The sequence below is a fragment of the Rhagoletis zephyria genome, unplaced genomic scaffold (genome assembly GCF_001687245.7).
Source record: "Rhagoletis zephyria isolate East Lansing unplaced genomic scaffold, Rhagoletis_zephyria_1.1 Rzeph_scaffold_01439, whole genome shotgun sequence".
Lineage (NCBI taxonomy): Eukaryota > Metazoa > Arthropoda > Insecta > Diptera > Tephritidae > Rhagoletis > Rhagoletis zephyria.
The window spans coordinates 96,405-116,908 of record NW_016158523.1 but is presented as its reverse complement, the minus strand read 5'-3'; the positions used below and the strand labels follow the sequence as shown (position 1 = coordinate 116,908).

General features: G+C 36.6%; 1 protein-coding gene across 6 annotated transcripts in view; it reads left to right on the top strand.

The window, feature by feature from the left end:
* The first annotated feature begins 4,838 nt into the window (after positions 1-4,838).
* The window catches only part of Mekk1 (mitogen-activated protein kinase kinase kinase 4), a 17,669-nt gene continuing 2,003 nt past the window's right edge, over positions 4,839-20,504 (top strand). Inside the window, exons 1-15 of one of the 6 annotated variants that reach the window (XM_017617563.1) lie at positions 4,839-4,876; positions 5,734-5,948; positions 6,495-6,690; positions 13,264-13,470; positions 13,532-14,039; positions 15,353-15,590; positions 15,662-15,935; positions 15,999-16,235; positions 16,304-16,444; positions 16,517-17,045; positions 17,113-18,558; positions 18,623-18,814; positions 19,262-19,550; positions 19,631-19,737; positions 19,793-19,972. In XM_017617563.1, the coding sequence (XP_017473052.1) occupies positions 6,677-6,690; positions 13,264-13,470; positions 13,532-14,039; positions 15,353-15,590; positions 15,662-15,935; positions 15,999-16,235; positions 16,304-16,444; positions 16,517-17,045; positions 17,113-18,558; positions 18,623-18,814; positions 19,262-19,550; positions 19,631-19,737; positions 19,793-19,972 (4,362 nt within the window). In that variant the 5' untranslated portion in view covers positions 4,839-4,876; positions 5,734-5,948; positions 6,495-6,676. Of the gene's footprint in view, positions 5,949-6,494; positions 6,691-13,263; positions 13,471-13,531; positions 14,040-15,352; positions 15,591-15,661; positions 15,936-15,998; positions 16,236-16,303; positions 16,445-16,516; positions 17,046-17,112; positions 18,559-18,622; positions 18,815-19,261; positions 19,551-19,630; positions 19,738-19,792; positions 19,973-20,504 lie in introns of all 6 variants that reach the window. The other 5 variants (XM_017617562.1, XM_017617564.1, XM_017617565.1 and 2 more) reach the window with 5 other exon arrangements.

Genomic DNA, 20,504 nt, shown 5'->3' with positions numbered 1-20,504 from the left:
TAAATGTATTGCATTCCATAATACTTATTATGGCACTATGAAGAACTACATATGTAAATACGCTCCCTTAGTTTTTTATTGCTTTCTCAAACAATTTTTTGTGTTAAATTTTCTCTTATGATATATGAGTGCTAAGAGAATATAAAACGACACTTTCGTATCTACATTAATATGTATATATCTACACCTACGGCCAACTAATTAGCACCGAAATTCAAAATGATAGTGTTTGCAACTTATGTTCATTTATTTATTTTTAATAATTTTCATTTAAATTTTAATACATCTATAACAGAAACCACAAAAATAACAGTTTCAAAGGTGCACACATTTCAAAAAAAATAATAAAACTTAAAAAAATTGTCATGCAAATTTTTATTTAGAATATTTAAAAAATTTTGGGCTATTCAGTTTTGTAGCCAATTTAATTTTAGTGTAATAAAGTGGAAGTTTCAAGTCGCTAAAAATTACCGTTGATTTTTTTAGATTTTCTTTGTGGTACTTAGGTGTTGCGCATTTTCTTCCATATAACGCTTAATCAAAATCTATATCGCTAGCTTAAAGCATAAACAGATGGCAGTGTTGATCCGGATCAACTCGGGAATTAACTGAAGTTGATCCGGATTAAGTCCGAGTTAGTCCGGATCAACGCTGCCGTCTGCTTAAGCTTTTAGAGTGCTAAGCTCACTTTTTTTAATTTTACAGGCGAGGAAAAAAACTTCGTAAGTATAGGCATTTTCTTAAAGTATTTCGCAATTCTTTGAATACAAAAAGATATTAGATAGATATAAAATATTAAAACATTTCGCATTACATTTTGGTTTTGTCGAATTTTCGGCACCTGATTTTGACTTAGCAAATTTGCCTTTCATTGAATATAAACGAGAAAAATAAAACAAGTACCTCAATCCTTTTCGAAACGATGGATTTTTAATATCTCTTGCTTCCTATATCAAAATGTGAGTTTTCATGAGAAGTGGACTTAGCAACTTTTCACTATAAGCTAGCGATATTTGAAATTTGTGCAAGCTTTCAAACTTGTATTTATGTGGTTTCTTTTATAGATGGAATCACGGCATAAAAAAGAAGGTAGATTCACCTCAGCATTAACTTGACATTAGGGTAAGGCTTCCTCAAGTGGGCCCCGAATTTACCAAGATTAATATTTTTCAATGATATTCTGGCAGCGCCGAGTTTTGTATTCGAAAAGTACACTGTGTAAATTTTGTTGCAAAATTCCAAATAGTTTTTTTTTTAATCAACAATTGAAAATTTTTGCAGTGTTTTGGAAATTTTTATTTTTCTGTAAGTGTCCGAATGAAAAAATTTTTTTGGGTGCAGATTTAAAAAAACATTTAACTATACAAGGAAATTATTTGCGTTACAAAAATATTTTTTTTTTGCTTTTCAATATTTTTTTTTTTAATGAAAAATTGAACATATAAGCAGTTTCTGCGCCTCGTGGACAATTTCTAACAACTTCTGTAATATACATTTCTTCATTTATCAATGGAAAAAAATGCGTGCATATGGATATAGTTGGGTCTGAATGAATTTTTATTTGCCAGCGTGCCTGCTGCTACGCCGGTATAATAGTATGTACTCATGCGAGTCTCCTTCTTCACGTGTGTCATTCCAAAAAAAAAAAAAAACATTTGTATATCGACTGCTGAGTGGAAGATCCACCTATCTCGGCAGCCAGTTCGAAAACGCCCTATCTCGGAAAAACTTTTCAAAAACGTGCATATTTCAGAATTTGGTTGAAAAACGCTCTATTTCAGAATTCGTTTCAAAAACGCCCTATCTCAGCTGCCGATTCAAAAATGCCCTATATCAGCACATTTTCAATACATTTTGAAGCGAGATAGGGCACTTTCGAATCGAATTCTGAAATAAGGCGTTCTTCAACCAAATTTTGAGATAGAGTGTTTTTCAATAAAATTCTGAAAAACGGCGTTCTTGAGAATGTTTTTGAGATAGGTGTTTTCGAACTGGCTGCCGAGATAGGTCGATCTTCAGCTCAGTAGTCGATATACAAACTAATTTATTAAGAGTAACATCTTACTTCTTGTCATTTGGAACTGCTTTCCGATTTAGACGTTGGTAAGGGCCAGTTTTTCAGTGCGCGCTTAAATCTGTCCGTGGTTTAATTTAGTATAAATGCTATAGTCAATTGAATTTCTGAGATCCTGGCCCTTAGTCTTATCCTAATAAAAATGTCGTATTTTAAAAAATGCTAAGAGCAAATATGTATGTATGTGGAACTTTTGCCAGTTTGGCTTTATAATAGGGGATGGTCACCGTTATCCTGGAAGTTCGCCCTTGTATTGCAACAGCCTTTGAATGCGATTATAATTTGTTACTAATTTAATTTTTTTTTATGCAATTTTTTTTTGTAAATTTAGTTGGTAACACAATTATAAAGCAATAGCCAAAACAGGCATTTATGACAGATAGTTAATATGGCTGAAAAAAATTCTTGAATGAAACTACCTTCTTTTTTCTACCATGGATTGAATTATATTTTCAATGAAAGTTATTAAAAATAAATAAATTAACATTAATTGTAATCAATACCATTTTGAACTTCGGTGCTAATTAGTTGACCGTAGGTGTATATGGTTAAAATTTAATATCTATCAGAAGCCAATTTTTGAGGCGGTATGTTTATGTATGATAAGAGCTAAGTGTATATACAGCTACTTACTTACTTACTTCAACATTCAAATAGTAAATAAACCTTTATTTTAGAGCCAATTTGAATTTTATTTGTTATTAAATAGATATCTGGCCAGTAGAGGGGTTGACATGATCTAAGAGTATTCGTAGTGCCAGTATAAAGTAATGCGGATTTATGTACCTCAATTTAGACGATAAAGCAGGATTTACTTCTATAATTGATTTATTTTTTTCTAGGAAAAGGTATATTATTTATGATATCAATTATTCAAAGAGAATTGTTAAGTAACATACATAGGGTAGTATGAAGCGGGTAGAGGGCGAATTTCTCCCCACACGATTTAACACCGCTTAGGTTGGCGAAATATCTCAAAATCTGTTCATCCATGGGACTACATCTGCTTGGTACTCTTCTGCTCAGGGCTGGAAGCGAGTCAAACCGTGGGACAGAAACCTACACCTGCTGCGTGTGCCAGATACGACTACATCCTAACCTCCACCTCTGTGAGGTGCAATACCTGTAACGCGTGGTTGCACCTCCGAGCCTGCTTAGGCCTAAGGACTCACTGGCAATGTACACTTGCTGCTCAAACAGAGCTGCCTTTACGGCACATACGAGTCCGGCTGAGCTGCTGAACACGAACAGGAAAACGACCGCACCACAACACGAACACAACTGCACCACAACCCACAGGCCGCGCAGTGCCCTATTTTGGGAAATAAAAAAAAAATGGGGTTTAAAAAACTAAAAACTCGCTTTTATAATTTCCATTCGTACTGTCATCAGGAATGCAACTTGAGAATGGAAATAACTGCATCTTTTAGGCGCATCAATATTACATAGTTACATCCCAAGCTTATAAAAGTGAGGTAAAAAAGGACAAAATCAAGTATCTCGAGGATGATAGCAAAGTAAATGTTACGGTATTTTAAAGGTGAAGAATTCAGGAAATATATTATCTTTTATCAAAAAAATTACCTTAACCTTTAAAATTCTATCGATGGGAAATCAATTCCGACGGTGAATAATCCGAAAATCCTCGGCGTTGCCTTCGACAGTCTGCTCTCGTTCTCGGTGCATACAAACGCAATTGTCAGTAAAGTACAAAGCCGCAACAAGGTCCTCACGTCGCTAGCCGGCAGCACCTGGGACAAATACAGAGAAACATTGTTGGCAACGCACCAGGTAATTGGTCGGCCTGTTCTAAACTATGCAGCACCTTTGTGGTCGCCGGGGACTATTAAAACGCAGAGGATAAAGCTACAGACTTGCTAAACACATCACTCCGGACAGCGACCGGATGCCATCACCTGCACGACGAAGCTCAAATGATCCTGGTTAAGGAGCACAACGCTCTGCGTACAATTCTTAATATTTAGTATGTCACCGACGTGGGCGACGGAACAGACACTTGCTTGCACAGGAACCCACGCTACGGCACGTCAGAAGGCATCTATACGAACGGACGGACGAAGGCCAGAGATTCATAAAGCAACCTCTGGACACAGGCCATAAACGGCATTCAGTGTCGACCTAGTCGGTATGTATTTGGAACACAACCACTAGTCGTAGACAATACAGAGTTTCGCTTGCCTCGGAAGACACGGGCTACAATATCCCAACTTCGCTCTGGATACTGCAGCAGTTTAAACTCGTACCTGAGCAAATTAGATGCAGATGTGCCCAACGAGTGCCCGGTATGCGCAGAGACACTCCACGACTCAAAACTAACTAACTCGAGACAACTAACGCCTTTGTCAGTATGATAGACCCTATAGAAGCTGCACGATTCCTGGGTTTCCCCGTTAGCTGAGCTTGACAACGATTGAGGGACTAGCCGATCTGGACGGCTGTTGTAGCCGCTACAACAACCACAAAAAAGTTGAAAAGTATAAATTATAATGATTAGCTGGCATACGAGCGCACTGCTTATGGAATTCCTGAGTTCGCCGTCATATACATATGTAAGTACATACAACATTTTCTTTCGACTCTTGTAGTATTTTGTTGACAAAAGAGCGTCAAAAGAGTTTTTCAAAGAGCGTCAAGACAAACATGCTCCCTTGCCAAAATAAACGAATTTGTTGCGGTCGGTGTCTTTCGGCCTTGTCTGCCTCAAAACATTGGGTTCGCTGAGGGAATACCCTCAGTAGACGGTGTTTATTCGGAAAATGCAGTTGCGTTAGTAGCGGAACGGTACACATTTTTGTGTTTACTTATTAATATTAATATCTGTTCATTCTTTTTTTTTTGTTTCTGCTACATATTTACATGGTGCTACTGTGTTATGTACTCGTGCTATGCGCTCTTTGCCCAACCATCCGCGCACCATGCTGTCCAACAAAGTGGAACCGAGTGTTCAGAATGTAGACAGTTCACGCTTATCATGCGTGTGTTTGCGGGTTAGTTGGTAGCGGCATCGGACGACTATGTACATATGTATGTACGTATATATGAAGTGGGCTTAGCTCCCGAAGTTAGGCACGATGTACAGCGCTGCGCTGATTTGAGTTAACCCATCCCAACGATGACAAGAGTAGCGCGTTTACCTATGCTCACGGCTGTCAGCCAAGTTTAATTTGGTGATTTTGTTTTTTTAGCCGAGTAATTACTATAAATCCGGTTTATTTTCCGTTCATTGTGATAATTTCCACACACCATTATGTATAAAGTTAAGAAAAAAAAAATTAATTTTAAAAATAAATATTTGAGTATTCCATGCGACGTTGTCGTCCTACACTTCGGCACTTTTGTGTGCGCTGCGCACTTGAGCGAACGAGTTAATAAGTGCGCGACCCCCAGCTTGCTGCTGTGATCGTCCGTGTGTGTCGTGTGATCTTCCTCCCAAAAATAGTACAAAAAATATAAAGCACTTTTAGTAAATCGACGGACAGTCTGACTAACTGGCTGATAATGTGCGTTGCGTTGCGTTGTGTTGTGGGTTGCGGTATGCCGCGTTGACGTTCGTGTATTGACTTGGAGTACCGGGTTGTTTGTTGATTTTTGATAATTTTTTTTTCCGCATTTTATATCTACTAAATGTATATTTACAGTTCTCGCACGCCGGCAACTTTGGTTGTTCCATGCGACGTTAGCAGCAACGATTCAACGAATTATTGCCTCAGCGAAAGCCGCGACGGCAACATGTGATTGTGTAGTGAACAAAATGCATAAAAAAAAACAAATATATGCACTCGAATATCTAGCACTAAAGTTTACGCCTTGCAAAATTAACATTTTTTGCTCATGCACGCAAATTCATATAAAAGTATGTATAGTATGTACATATGTTCATATGGAAAAATATATATTTGGTGCGTTTGTATGTATAAAAGAATTTGCACGGGGCTTCGTACTTAAGCTCGGAACACTTTGACGACTGCAACTTCACGACGTAACGACAGCGACATCATTTTGTCGACAAATGTCGCCTTGAAGCCAGCTTCTTAAACATTTTGAAGACCTCAGCGACATAGCAAATAGCTGATTTTAAAGTTTTACATTTTGGTATATTTATTTCACAAATTGTGTATTTTTATTTAAGTAAATAAGAACAACATGANAAAATTAGAAATAGATTTAATTTGGCGACGTCGACAATTGCAGTCCTGCAGCCAAGATGTCGTGCTGTCGTCAAAATAATTGTGTCCGTAAGAACGTGTGTATTTAAAATTTGACAGATGCTGCTTGTCGCTTGCTGTCGTCAAAGTGTTCCGAGCTTTACTTGGTGAATGCAGATGCACTTAGACATATCTATACATACATAAATGTATAAAATATTCGTTGTGGCAATCTTTTGCATTTTCCGTTCCAGTTGCAGTCTTTTAAACTAAACCGCTTAAAGTGAAAGAATAAATTTGTGTTTTTGTTGCTTTTGATTTAAAACAAAAGGCAAATTGCGAAATTGAATTACAACAACGCTTAGAGGAGTATTTGCTGCGCTGGTATTTTTCAACGGATTTATAAACAATCATTATACGATAAAGTGACTACAAAATGAGGCGCAAAAAGTAAGTTGACAATACATATGTACATACAGTGGTCGAAATAATTACAGGCGCTCCTCATTAGACATGTTTTAAAATATTTTTTGTTACTACTTTTTTTTTTGTAAAAATATAGTTCATTCTTAAAAAAAAAACCGTGTAAATCCAAGTTTCAAACTTTGTGCAATATTTGAAAAAAAAAAAAATTCAATAAACTTTTGTAAAAATGTCTTATTTAATTAGATTTTTTTAGAATAAAGTGTGTGTATTCGTTATATGGAAGCAAATGGGATAAAGAAATTCGAAAAAATCAACCGTAATTTTTAGCCGTTTGGGCTACAAAGCCGCATACTAAAAATCTTTCTAGGGAATCTAATTAAAAAAGCTGGACATTTTTACGAAAGCTATTTACTTTGTTGCTAAATATTGCACAAAGTTTGAAAATTGGATTTACTCTGGTTTTGTTGAATGATTAACTGCATTTTTATAAAAAAATAACCAAAACTAAATAACAACAAAAAAAAACCATGTTAAAACATGTCAAAATATGGTGCGGATATAATTATTTCGACCACTGTATGTATACACATTCGGTGGCGAAAATATAAATAGGGACGCGACATTTTAATAGGTTTTGGCTATTTTTATTTTCTTCATAGAAAGTTTATTATTTTTTTATAAAAGTAAAAATAAAATTTTAAACTTTGTATAAGATTTATACAAAACCCACGAGTTTTTGCACAAATTTCCATAAAAAAATAAAACTAAGTTCTAGGTAAGTATGCAGTTTTGCAGCCCGTTCAATTTTAGTGCAACAAAGTGCATGTTTGTAGTGGCTACAAAATACCGTTGATTTTGGAAATTTTTTTTCGGACGGTGTTGTGCATTTTATCCATATAAAGTACTTCCCAGCCAGCAGAGACACGTAAATCTTGCCGACCGGACACGGTACGAAAACGACTCCAGTTTTCGTTCATTTTCGTATCCGAAAAACGTTAAAAATACAGGGGAGTTATCGTACCCGGTAACGTACAGGAAACGACTCCTATTTCCACTAACTTTCGTATCCAAAAAACGTTCGAAAAATATCATGTTATTTGAAAGCAATAATTTTATTTTATTTGTTCAATCTGAACATTTGAAAGTATGTATACTTAGACGGCATTGGCTGAGTACGCAGACGAGCGTGCTACTATTTGTTATTTTTCTGGAGATGTCAGGTTCGAATGCTGTCAGACGCAAAAAAAAATAATGGATTTTTTCCGAACTATGAAAAATAATTGTGAAGTGCAGAAGAAAAGCGTATTGAACGAAAAATTCACTCAGAGAAAGAGCCAAAATCGTTCCGTTTCACACCCGTTTTCGGCACTTTTCTCGGTAAACGGACAAAAGTCCGCATTTCATCTACTCTTTTTTTTCTGTTTCAAATCTATTTTCGGATTTTTCGCGGGCTGGGTTATGTTTGAAAATTTTTTATATGGAGAAAATGAGCAACACCTTAAAAAAACAAATTTAAAGAAAAAAAAATGCCAAAACTCAACGGTGAGTCTTAGGCGCTTAAAATTTGCACTTTACTGTACTAAAATTCAATGGGCTACAAAACTGCGTATTCATTCGAAGAAATCTAATTAAAGAGCTCGAAATTTTGTATACTGTTCGAAATTCGGACTTATACGGTTTTTGTAAGATAACGAGCTATACTTTCCGAGTATTTCTAAAATGTCGCGTCCCTAATTATATTTTCGTCACTCTATGTATTCATTTGCGTAGATACATGAACTAAATATATAAAATAAAAATGGGGCAAAGGTTCTTTACACACTTACACGCATACCTACATACTATGTATAACTTGTACCCAAATGCATGCAAAGTAACTACCTATATAATTTTTATGGGCTGTAAAAGTCAAAGATTTTTTGAAATTTGTGTACTCCTACGTGTTATGTTTAAACGTGAGTCCGTTTCAGTACAGTAGCGATCAAAACATATCGTTGATGCCTATGTAAAACAGCTCATCGACCAGTTGCCAAACCGCCTAAATCGCTGTTGTGGCAAAAATGAGATTTGGTAACCCTGAACTTCAGGCATTGAGATTTATGCATAAAAATCGGTAAATCGTTAATTAAACAACAGATTTAAAATACCGCCTATCAAGTCAATGCCTTTGAAGAAAAACAGTTTTTCGCGCTCCTTTAAAATTTGAGTGCCGTTAAATAGGCGCTTTTGCAAAGGCATCGCCGATATGGAATTTCTGGGTAATTGATGAAATCAAGTTTTTCTAAACGTCTGGATTGTATTTAGAAAAGTAATTTCTCAGTTTTTCCACGATAGCGATTTTAAGTGTTTTTTCTGGTGGTCTTGAGGTTCAAGGAATGTGAACTTGCTCTTCATATTTACCAAAAACGGCCGCTAGGTTGGGCTTTGATACAAAAAACATCGAAGGAGCATGAAGAAAAAGTGCCAGCAATGTTTCTTGTGTTCAGATTCTTCGTACCAGAAATCCTACAGAACAATTTTTTTTATTGTTTTGAATGCTAGTCCGCGACCACTAACTTCAATTGAAAAAATACGCTTAAAATCGCCTACTTGGGAAAACTCGGAACTAAATTTTCTATAAAATTCAAACTTTCAGAAAAACTTGGTTTCTTATCAATGGCTTATGTGAAAAATACTGGTTCTACAGTCGGCCATTGCACTTTGGAATTTTCAAAAACATATCTACATTTTTACCATTCAATCTGGAACAAAGCGTGGTCAAAACATATGCAACCTCCGGTTTTTTTCGAAACTGACTGAAATAACTTATGCTGTATTTTTGCTTGTCATTAAATGAAAAAATTTTTAATGACAGTAATGGGGCATATTCATAGTCGAAATAAAGTCGACTCTACAGCAGAGTTGTGAAAAATGCATTAATTTTTTAATGCATAGCATTTTAATGTAAATGAAAAAAAAAATGAATGCATTAATTTTTGAAATTTAATGTAAATGAAAATTTCAATGCATTAATTCCGCAGAAATAATGCTAATGATTTTTTTTTGTATTAACATTAAAATATTTAAATGAATGCTATTGCAATAATTTATTGTATTAAAATTATAACAATCATTAAAAAACCGTTAACTAATTTTATTTTGAAGTAAAAATTCTTTGCTAACGTTAAGGGGAGGAATTTTAAGGTCAACAAAGATAGTGACGGTCGTTGACGCTGGTTTTCACTATGTCAAGTTCAATTTATTTCATTTGTCAAATGTCAAAATGGACTAAAAATTGATTTTATTGATTGATTTAGATCAGAGTAGGTCTTCAGTCGTGTACATGTGCTGCTAAATTGGCTATCTGTCCGTTTTTGGCCCATAATATATGTAATCGGTATGCATCAACAATCAACATAAAAATCTACAAAAGCTCACTGAGTTGCATGCACATTGCTTTTATTTTCATAAAACATCTAACAATGTTTAGATGAATTTTTCTAAAAATACACATAATATAATGAAGCTGCAAAAACTATTAATAAGTAATTATTCTTTATTATAATAACCTTTAATTTCGTTCAGACATTTATTTTAATAATTTTTTGCAACTTTTTGAAAAGGACTTAGGCCGGGACATGAAAACTTTAGTATGCCATAAAATAAAAATATGAGCTAACTTTTCAAATCCATCGACTATTTTATTACTGTATACTTTCAGAAAACAGTAGCAAAGTCAGGGCTGGTTTCGGCTATCGCACAGTGTTACTTGTTCTTAATTGATTAATTTATGTACCCTATATTCATTAATTAGTTAAGTAAAATCGCCCCAGGAGTGCAATAAGCTAAATGATATACCTCTATGTTACCAATCCACTATTAACTTCATTAAATAATTAATAGCTTGGCTTCCTTCAAGTCAAGGAGGTTGCAGAATATTGAAAAATATTACTGGAGGACAATTTTGGTCAATTTAGTTCGTTAAAAGCTAGTTAAGCATTAAGTTTGCGTAACTTTTAAATGAAGTCAGTTTCCCCCTTTCAGGCGCAATCTTAACCCTTTCAGTACCGTGTTGTACCAGCATTTAAGAATAAAAAAAATGTTGAGCCAAGTGTGAGGAGCTTTTATGTTGTGGGAGAAACGACTTCTGTCAATTGTGTGTGTGAATCATAAAACGCGATTTTTTTCTTGTTTTTCACTTTGGTTAGCCACTTTAGCAAGGCGAATTTTTATAAGATGGCAGCGGCAACCCAAAAACTAAAACTACACAAACAAATTATACGAACATTGGAAATCAGTACAAACACATCAAATTCGCCTTGAAATCAGCAGGTCCGGTAAGAGCACCTTATATGAATTCGCCTTAAACTTTAGGTTGAAATCTGTCACCTTTCGACTAAAGCTTCGACAGCTTTATTGTCTGCACTAAATTTAACGATTATATATATATCATAGCTTTTAGATATTATTATTCTTTTGCTTAAATGATTTAACAGCTTAAGTCGTTTTGATTGAATTTTAAATTTTTTTCGGTGCATGGCGTTCTTTCAGCAAAGCGAGTACTCAAATTTCTGATGAAATTTTGGGTAATGTAAATGTAATGCATATTTAGTTTTGACAGTTAGACAGGTATATGTTCACGTTTAAAAATAAATGCATGTACTACATACATATTTACGCACATATCTATGAATATGTAGATAGTTCANTGTGTACTACATACATATTTACGCACATATCTATGAATATGTAGATAGTTCAGTTATACATGCATACATTTATACACACTTGTACACTTCGATACATATTCACCTCAAAACGTGCCATAACTTTTTTATGTCAATCAAAATTGTCAATTAATTCATTTATAAGCAATTTTGAGGTATAATTATAGGCGTGACGCCCATGTTTGTAAATGAAAGCACATAGCTAAATAGAGATACGCTTTGATTTTCTATGCTTATCATGAATAATTTACGAGAGTAATCGTTGTGCGATAAGATAGCCGCTGAAGGGAGGAATAACTGTAAAAATTCATATAATTTTCGTCATATGCAAATTCGCAATGATTTATGTACATTAACTTGTAGGTATGTACATAAGGTTGGTCCAAAAATTTTTCCAGAACGTTTCTAAAAATTATTTTAAGTAAAAGGTAATCTTAAAAGAAACATTCTCTCAGTAAAATGATTAAAATTATTGAAATCATCAGCTATTTGAGTTTAAATACAATAACATCTGGGAATCGGCGGACTGCAGATAGCGTTGCTCATGTGGAAATACAGGACTAGGTTAATATTAGCCAGCTTTGACAAAGCTCAAAGGCTTTGGCCTTTTTTTATTGTAATAGTGAAAGCTTATCTTGAAGGAAACTGTAAAAATCAACAGCTTTAGCGTAAACCTCAATTAAATATAATTTAGCATTAATGTTATTTTACTGAGCAAGATATTTATTTTAGTTATAATGAGACGCAGCTCGCCGGATATTCGGTATGAGGTATCGGGCCAAATCACTATTCGTTACATCTTTAGTTCGTAAACACATCACGCACGTTTTTAAAAAATATTCAAAATATAAGTGGCAAAATTTTATAGTTAATTCTAATAATTCTATTGTTGGAAGATTTCTGAGGGGAAATATTTATAATCGATTAAAAAATATGTATTTTTTTAACGATTTTATAGCAATTCTACTAAAAAGCCCGATTTTTTGCATTTTTGCTTGGTTTATGATTTTTTTTTAGTGCAAAGTGCAAAGATAGCAGCTATTTTGAAGAAAATCGATTTTCCTGCTCCCGTTTATGAATGTTACATAATAAAAATAAAAAAAATAAAGAATTATGGCGATCCCCCAAAACGGAAAAGAAGTGCACAGGAAAAATTTGAAATATTATACAAAATTTTCACCTACTATTTTATATTTTATTTCTAGAAAATAAAATTTTAGTACAATATAGAGCAAGTTTTAAGTGGCTAAGAATATTTTTTTTTTTGCTGACAGTGCTAGGCATTTTCTTCCACATACATAAGTACGCAAAGTGTACTCGATATGTCCGCAAAAATTGAACAAAATCAATGCGATTTCTTAACCACTTGATTCTTGCTACCTGAAAATTTTTTAGAGATTCCAAGAAAAAAAAAGATTTTTTAATTTTGATGAAATTGTTTTTATATCAATTCTAATTTTCCAGTCTGGCACCACAGTGCAACAACAAGAAAATTCCAAAAAGTAGATTTTCCTGTTTTGGACCACCCTTATGCACTTATGATACCACTCTTTGGTATGGTGAACATATTGTGAAATTTACAGAGTTGCAAACAAAAATACACAATTTTACAAACTAAATATGCAAAAATCATTTAATAATTTTTATAAATAAAGTATGTACACTTTTTATGGGATGTTGCTTTGAGCACAATTTGACTTTTGTGCGAATGGGGGTGTGTATTTTAGATAGTAATATATCAATCGTAATATGCCCTTCATCCTGCTCATAAGCTAAGTGACAGCCGATAGAGGAGGGACAGTAGAGTAGGGTGGTCGAATTTTAAATTTTTATATATATTTTCTATTGAGACTTTTAAAATATGCAAACTAATTGTATTCATATTTTTCAGAGTTGAATTCCGCATCAAGGCCTCGCCGAATAAAGGTGTGAACAACTATCGTCCCATCGAGCAGGACGAGGAACTACTTTCGCCAAATGCCGACGATTTAGCGTCACGTTTTGAAGACTACGGTACCACACCGCCACGTACTAGAATGAAGATTAAAAGTCGCGATTGGGAGCGCAAAAAGGCACATGCTGTCGCCTCTGTTGGATCGTAAGTACACTTTTATGTGCATTCAATAAAAAATACTTTGTGAACTTTTCTATATGAATAGATCAATAGATCCCATGCCGAGCACACCCAAGAAAGGCATGACACGTATGGCACGTTCCCGTGTACTTCGACGTAACACAATGGATTGTGCTCTGCTTAATGAAATGTTCGTCAACGAAGAGAACAAGCGCACCAGCAAACGTGCACAAGATCTGTTGCGTGATGCAGAACGTGAACTTAAGAATGCCATGATTTCAACAACAGCAGGCAGTTATAATTCGCGTGGTTCAAGTTTATTGGATAATTCATATCATCAGGAATCATTGGATAAATGTACGCCGCTTAATTCGGAGGTGTGCTTGCGCGGCTCCTCAAAGGTGGTGGAATCGTGTAATAGATATATGTGCGTATCCTCGCGACCTATAGGCTGTCGTGCATCGGCTCCAGCATCGGCATTTGTACAACAGTTGCGTAGTGAACGCACACCAGGTTTGAATATACGCAAAGAGTTTCATGAGACTTTCGCAAATCTTATCAAATTAGGCAGCGTCGATCGACAGGATGCTAAGGTAATGGAATAATACATTTTGTATTTTTTTAATTTTTATTTTACTGGTAAAGTCTACGTTTTCTGAGCGAAAAACCGAATTAAAGTAAAATTATCACCATTAAGGTATTTCTGCGAATGCATCAAAAAATCCCACCCAAGCTATCCTAATTTTTCTTGACAAGAAATTTTGCTTTTGGAATATATTGCCGGTTAAAGGCCCTGTAGCAAAAGCCTCTAATATAGCGAAGTGTTGACTCAAAAGCCTCTACATAGCGAATTTTGAATATGTTGACGGGAACGAAACTATACATATTACAAATTTTTAAAAATTTTTTGAAAGTTTCTTTATTGGATATTGACTTACCCTGCAGAAAATCTCACTAGCTCAGAATTAGACCTTTTGGCGACAGTACTAGTTCTAGCTCAATACCCACGCAATGCTTTCAACTGTCCAGTTTTACACGGCGATGTCATTGGCGGTGCCCAATTGTCGCCCAGTGCATTACTTTGCAACAAGTTTTTACCGGTGACGTTTTTGAATTTTTTTTTATAAGAAAACGTTTTTAAGATTTTTAAGATTTTTTTATGCGTCTTTTTTCGCCGTCAACTTTTGAGCTCGCGCCTTTATTCGTGTCTAGTGACGATATGTATTTGAAGTTTTATGGCCGTAGGATAACGATAACCCATGCCGACTTTTAGTTGAAGTTTTAGTTAACAGCTTGCTTGAATTGCTCTCACACTTAAACGCATTTCTAGTAAAGCTGTATCTTAAAATCTTTAATAGGACGGCACGATTTCTCCCATGGACATCGAAGAAATTAATTAAAGGCAAATATCCTTTGCAATTTTTATCCTTCAATATCCATATAAATATTTATGGCATTTAAATTAAATAAGGATTCTTGAAAATGCATTCAAAAGTAAAAATCTTGCAGGATAATATTTTTAAAGACCATTTTTGATTTTTTCTTTTAGTTGAAACGCATATATCTATATTTTGTGGAAACTTTTGGAAATATATTATAATTTATGGTCATTTGGAAAAAATTCTGACTTTATATTAAAGTAAAATGAGTAAGTTAACAAAACACGCGAACTAAACAATGGTTATTCTAATAACTTTTACTGCAACTCGGCAAGGGCTGCCGTGGCCCGAATTGCATAAGATTTTATTCGGATAGCTTTTAAGACAAAACCAATAAAATGAGGGGATATGCGTTGAAAACATCTTTGGTTTTTTGGGACAGTCTACTGTACATACAAATACATACATACGCATCTTCCTTTGAAATTTCCTCATATCACTGATATCTACCTATGTCCCACTCTCAGCTTTCACATGAAGAGCACACCTGGCAAGCAGAATTGAAAGATCTCATTTGGCTGGAGTTACAAGCATGGCAGGCTGACCGTACCATGGAACAGCAGGACAAATATTTATTCACCGCCCGACAGGCAGTGCCTGAATTGCTCTCACAAATTATAAATTACAAATTTCAACCGCGCTATCAACGTGCCATGAGTGAATTGAGCATTGATAGTGGCATCAGTACGGATAGCAATGCAAGTTGTAAGTTATATATGTTGTTGCTTTCACGTTATGTGCGAAAAATAATTTATTTGATTTTTATTGTTTTACAGCACCACAGCCTGGAAAATTATGCACTGGCTGTATGTCTTTATACTGCAAAGACTGCATGGAGCAGCGGGAGATTGCCATGAAAGAAGTGGAAGAACTACTGACACGTTTGGAATCCGCAGAAGCGCTGTATCCCTCCTCCCAAGTCATGGGGGCATTTCATCCCATATACAAAAATGAAAACTTTGTAGGCCGTATTAAAGCTATGTGTTTGTGGTATAATATAACACGTCAGAATCGTTTAAAGCTGTGTATCTTTGGCAAAATATTGGCGCGGTAATACGAATAAAATTGTGTCTTAATTTTTTGGCGAATGCTCTAAAATTTTGTACTATTCAGGTTGCAAAGTGAAAAGTTTTCTTGGCCTGTACAGACATCCTATGTAGGCACTGATAGCGACACATCGTCTGGCGTTGACAACGATGATTCTGGCGTTAATTCGGTTGATTCAACCAAAACCAGTTCTAGTCAAGCTACGCCTCAACGCAAGCTTTCATCATTTTTCTCTACGCCGAAGGTACAGTTCATGTTGAACGATGTGGCGCAAGTACCTGGTGAAACTTCAAGTAGCAACGAGTAGGTTACCTTCTTAAAATGATACTTAAAGTTTTTTGTTTATACATTTGCTGATTAACAATTTGTAGATCTACCTCAACCGAAGTTAGTCACCTATCGTTGGAGGCATCTGGTTCGCATTTACGTAAAAATTCCATGCAGGACATAAATATATTTAGTGTTGAACCTTTAACAAGCTGTAATGATGCTAATTCATCAGCGCTATACAGGTGCGCCTACAGCCTAATAACTCAATAGTAAATATAAAAATTAGATAATTTCTATATTTTCGTTGCTTTTAGGAAGTTCATCGAAAATGTATTAAAATCTCGTGGTTTAGCGAAAGCTTTGTCGTTTTTAAATAAACTACACAATGTCGTGCTCTTCAAAGCACACATTTCGCTGGAGAAGCCCGGCACAGAAGACTATGACTTCGAAACTGAGCGCATTGATGAACACGTGCCTCATTTGGAGCCCAAAATTGGCCGCGAACAAATTGATGAATTGCGGCGCTTTGGTTATTGGAGCGACGAGGCCAAGTCCATAAACTTGCCTTCATACATTCCCTCTTTCGTGTTTCTCAGCGGCATACCTTTGCAATTTATGCACGAGTTTTTACGTATGCGTCTAGAAACACGCCCCTCGAAACCAAATCCGCTAAGCTTAGAGCAGCTCATGAAGGAGTTACGCGAAGGACTGACATTGGCGCTGACACATCGCGAACGCTATCAGCGGCACATAACGACAGCGCTGGTGGAGAATGAGGAAGAATTGGAGCGATACATGGGAATATTGAATCATTTTGATAAAACAGTGCGAAAAGTATTTGAGGTATTTTTATTTATGAAATTTTTGCTATCTTTTTGACTGAAATTTTCGTAATGTTTTCATATTTTAGCTATATTTAGATTACATCGATCAATTGGTGCTGCAATCATCGCCAGAGTGTAACCAGAAATCTGCGTTGGAAAAGGAATGGATGTTTACCAAACTCATTAGTCCCATGATAAATGGCATGCATACAATTGCGGCCAAGAAGTTTTGCACCATAATACGCAATTTGTTGCGCAGCATATCTGACCGTTTGGTGAGTCGTGCCGCCGAATTAGATATACAAATCGATGACACAGCACAGCATGGCGAAAGTGATTTGAAGTGGCAACTCTTAACGATCTGTAGAGAGATGCAATCGCTTTTCACTGTGGAACGCGAATGTTCGGTGAAGGTGCTCTTCTTTGCAAAGATGTTTTGTCGCGATGTCGAAACGACTGACTTTCATCGAGAGCATTACGAGGATGATGTGATCAATCAGCAGCAAGATTTTGTCTGTGCGGAAGTCAAGAAATCTTTTAAGTTGCTGCAAAAAGATGTGCTCGATGTGCGCAACAAGCTTTCCAAAATAATCGAGCGTGTGCAGGAGCGATGTGGTCCGGAAAATATGTCCGACTTAGACGATCAAGATAGGCAAGCGGTACTTTCGCGCACACGTGAGATTTTGCATCAAGGCTATAAATTTGGGTTTGAGTATAATAAAGACGTAATTCGGCTCTTCGAGCAACGAATAATGGCAAACAAAGATGAGTCATGTGAGGTCGACTTGTCCTTAGGTATTATAGATTTTGCGAAAATGTGGATGCGTTTCGTGATGGAGCGTTGCGAGCGTGGTCGTGGTATGCGTCCACGGTGGGCGTCACAAGGCTTAGAATTTCTAATTCTCGCTTGTGACCCGCAGATAACGCGTCATCTGGATGAATGTCAATTCGAGGAACTGAAGAAACAAATGGACTGCTGCATATCTCATGTGATTGGCATAACATCTGAACCGGAAAAGGTTGCGCGCAAAAAAGCTTCACCAAGAACGCGAAAAACATCATCGCCGGCCACAAGCCGATCTCGGACGCCCACACGTACCCCCATATCTGTAGGCGCCGGCACCAGCCCGAATACGCCATTGAGCTCACCGCAGTACAATAAATTCTTACATCCGCAGTTTAGTTTAAAGGAGGAAGTGTTGCGAAACGCTGCTGATGGCACGCCAGAATATACGGTTGCAGACAGTCAGGATTTCCCGGACAGCGGAAACAACGCTACTGAGAAGCAAGGTGATCTACGGCTAATTGTGCCACAATCTTCGCCTATGTCAAAATCACCCAATGGCGGCAGTAGCTCTTCGTTAGCACCACGGCAAGTACGTGTGCGGGACGCTGTGAATCATTTGGACATGGAAATTGAAGAACATTTACGCGAACGCAACTTAATAGGCCAGGTCAAGGAACTGAATACCTGCGATAAGGTACAGATACGTGCACGCAGTGTTAATTTCCATTGGCATCGCGGTATTAAGGTAAGTGGTAATGAAATTAATGATTAGATGATTAGTCTATCAAAACGTCGTACATCAATTTCAGATTGGCCAAGGTCGTTTTGGAAAAGTTTATACCGCTGTCAATAATAATACTGGTGAGTTGATGGCTATGAAAGAAATTGCAATACAGCCCGGTGAGACACGTGCACTCAAAAATGTCGCTGAAGAATTGAAGATTTTGGAGGGTATTAAGCATAAGAATTTGGTTCGCTACTATGGTATTGAAGTACATAGGGTAAGTGGGTAATATCTTACAATAGGCTCTTTCCCGTACAACCCGGACCGGATCCGGTAATAAGAGAATAAGCGAACACTTTGCTCTCAAAAATGTAACAATGTCCATAAGTACGGGATCGCAAAAAATCACATTTCGTGACCATAATTTGAGAAATAGCTGATTCAAGTGGTTTTTGTTATGGACACTTAAATGCAAATACTTGGAAATTGAATTTTGGTTTCACAAATTAGATTGTATTAATAAAAAAGTATATAAAGATTAAAAATACATGTAAACACAAATAAGCCGGAGAAAAAGTTCGGGTTTTTTCTAATATATACCTTTGGCAGAATTTTTATGCTAGTCTAAGCTTATATCTATACTGAAATCGGCCGATGGCGCTATTTGAGAGTTAAGTTTAGTTTTGATTTACCCCTTCATTCACCTTCTACATAATCGTTACAGGAAGAACTTCTTATATTTATGGAACTCTGCTCGGAGGGTACTTTAGAAGCATTAGTGGAATTATCGGGTGGTCTGCCGGAAGGCTTATCGCGGCGCTTCACTGTGCAACTACTATCAGGTGTTGCTGAACTACATCGGCACGGCATTGTGCATCGGGATATAAAGACTGCAAATATATTTTTGGTGGATGGAAGTAATAGCCTAAAGCTAGGAGATTTTGGTTCAGCGGTTAAAATACAGGCGCATACAACTGTGCCAGGTGAACTTCAAGGTTATGTGGGTACACAAGGTATGTAAAGAAATTATTAAAAACTTTCTACTTGATAGTGGGAGTATTTTAACAATTATGTTCCTTATTGTAATCTATAGCCTACATGGCGCCGGAGATATTCACTAAAACCAATAGTGATGGTCATGGCCGTGCTGCGGACATATGGTCTGTGGGTTGTGTGGTGGTTGAAATGGCATCGGGACAAGTAAGCTAATTTCATTTAAGTGATTATGTTTAACTAATACTTTTGCTAATTTTAGCGCCCGTGGGCACAATTCGACTCGAATTTCCAAATCATGTTTAAAGTGGGAATGGGTGAGAAGCCTGAAGCGCCGGAAAGTCTTTCACAAGAGGGACATGATTTCATAGACAAATGTTTACAGCACGATCCAAAAGATCGTCAGACAGCCCTGGAGTTGCTGGAACACAACTTTTGCAAGGTATTTTTAAATAATTACACAGGTTTACAAAAAAAAAAGTTTGCATATTGAACCAAACCTCTATATCCCTATGTTATTCATTCCCACGACAGCCGGTTATACGTACCGGAATGACTCGGGTTTCACCCGACCAAGGGCTGTTGTTTCGGCGATCTAACCCCGCTTAGGTCGGCGAAGTATCTCAGAAGTTGTCCGTCCATAGGGCAACATTCACTACGCATTCTCCTACTCAGGGCTGGCATCGAGTCAAACCCTAGGCCAGAAATATACACCTGCTGTGTATGCCGAAGACGATTACACCACAACTCCACCTCAGTCAAGTGTAATGCCTGCGAGGGGTGGAGTCACCTCAGGGTCTGCTCGGGACTACGGACACACAGACAGTGGACCACGTCTTACGTGGCCCCCTGTTGCTCAAACAGAGCAGCCTCCACGGCAAACGATAGTCCGCCCGTGCAGCCCCACACACTCACACAGCAACCACACACAGTCGCCACTACACAACAACATAATAACACCACAGACCGTACCA